The sequence below is a fragment of the Notothenia coriiceps genome, unplaced genomic scaffold, assembly GCF_000735185.1.
Source record: "Notothenia coriiceps isolate Sejong01 unplaced genomic scaffold, NC01 NC01_scaffold00025577, whole genome shotgun sequence".
In the NCBI taxonomy this organism is placed as follows: domain Eukaryota; kingdom Metazoa; phylum Chordata; class Actinopteri; order Perciformes; family Nototheniidae; genus Notothenia; species Notothenia coriiceps.
Genome location: NW_011358278.1, coordinates 1 through 5,563, shown reverse-complemented (window position 1 = coordinate 5,563; position 5,563 = coordinate 1). Strand labels below are relative to the sequence as shown.

The 5,563-nt window shown below is 38.7% G+C and overlaps 1 protein-coding gene across 1 annotated transcript; it reads right to left on the bottom strand.

Annotated features, from left to right (window-relative positions):
• Positions 1 to 1,022: 1,022 nt before the first annotated feature.
• LOC104956212 (serine/threonine-protein phosphatase 5-like) lies at positions 1,023 to 4,304 on the bottom strand. The gene is made up of 5 exons (XM_010783683.1): positions 4,220 to 4,304; positions 4,103 to 4,143; positions 3,466 to 3,644; positions 3,295 to 3,376; positions 1,023 to 2,162 (listed from the first exon to the last, which is right to left on the bottom strand). The coding sequence occupies exons 1-5, from the start codon at positions 4,302 to 4,304 to the stop codon at positions 2,100 to 2,102; spliced, it is 450 nt and encodes a 149-aa protein (XP_010781985.1). The 3' UTR covers positions 1,023 to 2,099.
• Positions 4,305 to 5,563: the final 1,259 nt, after the last annotated feature.

The window sequence follows — 5,563 nt, the reverse complement described above, 5'->3', positions numbered from 1 at the left end:
CTGCCGGATATGGAAGCCCCTCTCTAGTTTTTCACCTGCTGGGCCCAGAGTAACAGGCTTTTGTGAGCACAAACTTAGAGACCCCAATGATTAAAATAACGGCTATACAAATATTCGTGCTAGGTAGTAGTTTTAGCTCAAAAGGTATATGCTGATTTACATACATCTCTTTCCTAATGTAAGTCAAAGGGTAAAAGTATTTGTGGGCCAAAATGACGTAGTGGCAAATGCCATAGTAAGGATGGATGAAAAGCTACATTTGAAAAATAAAATAAAAAAGGCCATGTGATCTACCAACACTACCTTCGACGTAATGGGCACCCCTGTAAAGACCGACAATTGTTTAGTGCTTGCTTGGTAAGCACCAGTTTGCGGTGCTTAGAGCCGGATCCGCTACGGTGTGAAAAGGAAAAACCGGTGCTTATCAGGGGTCTAGCTCCGAACCGGCCCTTGAACCGCGTTGGTGTGAAAGGGGCATAAGAGGAACTTATGTTACTACCGTATGTGTATCGCCCATTCGACAGTGAATTTCATCACAGGATTATATTACAATAAAATGTAATTATTTATCATATTTTAGTATTATTATTTTTGAAACTCCAAAGTAACCAAAGGCTTTAAATGAATGTATTGAAGGAACAATTAAAATATCTTCCTTTGATAGCAGTAGAAAGATAGTTTCAGAATATGGAAATCCTCTAGTGAAGCACAAGTACTTTAAAATTGTATTTAATTACCTTAATTCAATAAAAGTTACTATCCACTGCAGTACATTTGTGTAGTAAATGTAAAAGAACATTGATAAAAATAGGGATATTTAAGCCAAACGCGCAGTGCCTGGACACATTCATTTGGGAATCTGGAAGTATCGTGTGTGTGCTTACTCACCCACAAGCTTAAAATAAAAATGAACCTGAATGCTTGATATGTCCCCTTCAACATCATTATAGGTGCTGAAGCAAACCCCTGCCCAAAAGGAAACTGTTAGGCAATATTAAATCGCCATAAATAAAGGTCTCAACTTATTTCTAAAATCACTGGACTGGATTTTTTTATTCAATATTTTTTTCCAAACATTACACGGAATCTTTAAATGATACAGTATATATACATACACATCAGTGTACTTCTTTATCTAAAAAGTTGAGGGCCATTAGACAATGCAGCTGTGCGTTTCAAGACAGGATTGCATTTTGGACGTTTGTGTAAATCCACACATGGGTAACCAGGAGTTAAACGAGTATGGGAGACTTAGAGTGCCATCAGTGTTTTCCTTACACCGAAGCTGGTTTAGAGAGTAGACTGTGAGGGCGCTTGTGTGAGTGGCACAATGATGGTGGGGGATGAACACATTGAGAGCAGCAATATCTTCCTCAACAGGAAGCAGTGCAAATTAAATGTTACCAGTTACATGACCGAACTAACTAAATACACTACTAATGGCAGACATCACCTTTAATTGTGTACCCAGAGACAATCAAACTATTTGAACTGGGGTCAAACATCTAATCACTTTTGTATTCCTGTGAAATAAAACTTGAAGTGACACTGTAGGGTAGTTAGAGAAACACTAATAGACATGCTGCTCTTAACCCAATTAACAATCCTCTGAGCTGTGTACACAGGCCAAAAGCACAATGCTAGTTTTCAGTCACGAGACGCGAGACACACTCCTTGTAAAAACTAAACAATCAATTTCATTACAGATCTTTGGTACATATCAGCTTTTTGATCCCATCTGCTGAGTGTATCGAATATTTTTTTAAACCAAGCAGCTCCAAGGAGACTCATCTGAAAGGTTCTTACCAGGTGATGGAACACATGAGCGAATGAACAACCGAGGTGGAGATTTTTTCCAGTTTTAACAGATAACATGAAGGAATAGAGCCAGTTCTGGACTGGTGTGAGTGATCTCTTCCATCTGAACTACGCCACATTATTTTCTGTACACAACTAACTGAAGTTTGTCGGTGGGGGAGAGGGATCCCGTAGGGCTAATCATGAGCATGTCCGAGCACTTTAGGGAGTGTAGAGTGGTGGCTGGGATGGTTCAGGTCAGATGGGAGGTCTTCAGTGTCACAGACAGGTTAGCACGGCCTCTACATCATCCCCATCTGCATTAGCGAGTTAGCATACGCCATGGGCTTGACGTTCGGATGAGGCTGTAAAGGAGAGCGAGACAACCATTAGATAAAGCTTCAACAAGATAAATAAGCTTTAAAATAAATCATTAATAGCCTTTTGCATAGTTAACCTACACACAGAGGTCATATATCATTTTTTTACTATGTTTTATTAACTCAGCCAAGAACGTTTTTATTGTCCGTTTGTAAGAGAATCTGGCAAAACTACCGACTGGAATTATTTATATTTAATAAAAAAAATAAAAAATGTATTCTCTTGCTGTATCGTTTATAGTAAATGTATATTAATTTAGTGTTATTCAAATTAATTTAAGTAGTTTTTTGTGCTTTCATTTTGAAGCCAGCTTTGGGCAAGCGTGATCAGTTATTTATTAATTGTCATTGTACTGTAAGATATTGGATCATTGGAATAAACTCCACAAAGATGATGTTCTTGCCTGGACTTTGGATCTTTTCCCTTTGTAAGTTTCGCTAGCTAGTGCCTCAGCGGTATTTTTCTATGTTCAATTTCTGTTTTATTTCTTTATGATTTTGCCGCTAAACTGATTTTCAGAAAAACTTGGAAGGGCCAAGAACGAACCCATTGCAATTTAGAGTTCATCGAAATCACAGAGCCAATACACAATTTACACATTCTGAGCAACAAAATACAACATATCTTCTTTGTGACGTACATGTTGTTTTCACATAACGACTTCCATCACATTAACACACTAAACTGTGAATACAACTTTCCAAATTGGGGTAAAAGGACCGTCTGAGGAGCAAGTGAATGCACCATAAGCCTTGGCCGAGGTCTGAACAAGTGGCAAAATATTCATAACTGAAATGGCCTTGTAATGTAATGTGTCATTACAACTGAAGTTTAGAATAGGTGAACTGCTTAGTTAGAATTAATACAAATCCAAGTTAGCTAAGTTAAAGCTAAGGTAATTGGGCCACACCGGACCAAATTAAACCAAACTCTTAGTAAATGGCACTATAATAATATGCTGAGGGCTAACCCAAGGTTCAAAATGTTTACAATGACATTCTTGGGTAAATTATTAACAAAAACAAATAATGATAAAAGATAGTAACATATAACCCATATGACAACATTTATAAACAATTTTAATAAATACAAGAGTTTAGAGTGCAAGATACTGACAACAGCAGTGAACTGGTGAAATTCTGGCTTGAGATCTGATCCCCTGAGGTGGATGTATGCTCCTTTGTTTCCCATCTGATCACTGGGGGAAGGCAGAAGAAACAGCAGTTAAAGTAAGCAGCCTTAATAACAGCTGAATCGACACTCAAGTTAGCCGGTAGGAGTACGTACCAGTAGTTGGGTGCAGAGAAAACGGTGATGCACTTCCCTGAGTGAGTGACCTCGTAGCCCTCAGTTTTGACCTCGTGACTTCGCACGATGAAGTCAAGCTTATTCTGTTCAAGGAAACGCTCCGTCACATCCGGGCCGAACTGACAGCTCACTCCTCGCTTGCTGACTGACCGGCCATTCTGCATGACGGAGAGAGAGAGAGGTGGAACATTTATGTTGATCAGACACAAACCACTGGATACTTGGAGCAAAAACACCTAATGAGGTGTTGGGTGGATGGGAACTAGTGTTAGAAGTCTTCACATCCTTTAATGTAATGTGGATCATTTAAAAGTAATTCATGACAAGTAACAGTCGTGAATTTAAAACATAAATATTATTTCATTTATTTCATTATGAAAAAAAGCAACCGTCGCAAACCTACATTCCTACGGAATGGAGTATCCGGATTTTGAAAGATAAGAGACAAACATATGCATGTTAAAAAATGTACTACTACTAAACAGATTCAATTAAAAAAGCACAATAATTCCCTCTGAGATGCGGTAAATTAATAATAGAAGGCAGAATAAAAGAAAAATGCTCAAGTAAACTACAAGTATGTCAAATGTACTTTCCAAATGTGTTGGAGACTGACCTGAGGCTGAGGATCCGACCAGAGGAGGTCACACATGGGACCTGTGGGGGAGAGATGTTGAGATGTTGCATAAAGATGGTTATCAGTGGCAGATGGTGGGTGGGTGTTTGTGTTTACCTGAGTCTGGGGGCTGTCTGTTCCTTTCAACCTTCCTGAGGTCTTCCAGTGTCACACCATCTTCACTGAACAGTCCACCATGCATTACCTGGGGAGGAGACTCAAATCAGGACTGGTTGCACAATATAAAATATTAAACCACTGCAAAAATAATTGACAGCAATCATCTGTAAAATATGGGTAGATCATGGCTGTCTAGTCATCATTTCGCTAGCTTAAAATGTGAATCTCCACAACTCTTTCCCCCTCAAATTCAAAGAGGCTTTAATGGCACGACTCGAAACAGTGCTGTTTAAATGAGTTTAAAACCTGGTAATAAGTTAGCATTTTTCCACTTCGGTTTCCTCATCTCAAAGTTAACCATTTTTTATCTTTTTGTTAGATGCTGTGCTTAACACTAGCTTAAGAGATTTTATTTTTGTTTTAAGACAAAAAATACGTCAGTAAAACATTGGTGAAAGTCTGAACAGTATGTGTAAAAAAAAACAGCGGTTGCTATGAAGAGACTGAATGAGGCTACTAAACGTCATCAAGGCTAACATTAGCCGCAAATATAGCTCAAGGGAGGTAACGTGAAGTCATGCAAACGTAATGTAGATTGTTTCTAGCAACAGTTTAGCTTTTAACTTCTGGGATTTGCAATGATGCTTACAAAGATAATCATAAAAGTGGAGTTAACATATGGAGATTCTTCAGTTTAACAAAATATAAAAGTATCAAATGTTTGTTTGCTGCAGGGCTAATTTTCTGCTATATTCTCCAATATAAAAACCCCATTGCTTTTTTAAGGGAGCACTTGCCAAAGTACATTGTACAAGGTGGAACCATCACACAGCGCTGCCTAGTCCGTCTCTGTCTCTCTTTCTTCAGTCCTGACAATTATGCTACTATTATGCATAAAGTTGGTTGGGATGCATTTTTTCTGCATATTGCAATGTTTTTCAAAACAGGCGGGTGGGTGCGACTGGTGACCAGTGAGCTGCATTGTAATAATTTAACCTGCGTTTGACAAAATCCTCTCTGAAAAATGACACTACAGTGCATGACATTAAGGATTTTGGGAGATGGCCCTGTGGGCCATCTAAGCTAATTTGCAGATGGCCCTGAGCCCAATAGAGATTGCCCTGAAAAATGCGTGCGGACGAAATGCCACGAAGGGTTTGGGGGGCCTCCCCAAAGAACATTTAGATTTTTGCAGGTCTTAGATGCTGTCTGGTGCATTCTATAGACTGAATTATAAGATGAACCAGCACAATATTATATTGTACAATTTCAATTTTATTCTTCATTTCACTTGTTTGTTTGTTCTTGTTTGTGTTTGCTCGCTTGCATGCCCTGCATAGC

Excerpts from the sequence above, each read along its gene's own strand:
- LOC104956212 (XM_010783683.1), bottom strand. The coding sequence starts at position 4,304 with ATGCATGGTGGACTGTTCAGTGAAGATGGTGTGACACTGGAAGACCTC. Across the intron at positions 4,144-4,219 it reads CAGACAGCCCCCAGACTCAG|GTCCCATGTGTGACCTCCTC; the intron begins GTAAACACAAAC and ends TCTCCCCCACAG. Across the intron at positions 3,645-4,102 it reads GGTCGGATCCTCAGCCTCAG|AATGGCCGGTCAGTCAGCAA; the intron begins GTCAGTCTCCAA and ends TCCGTCATGCAG.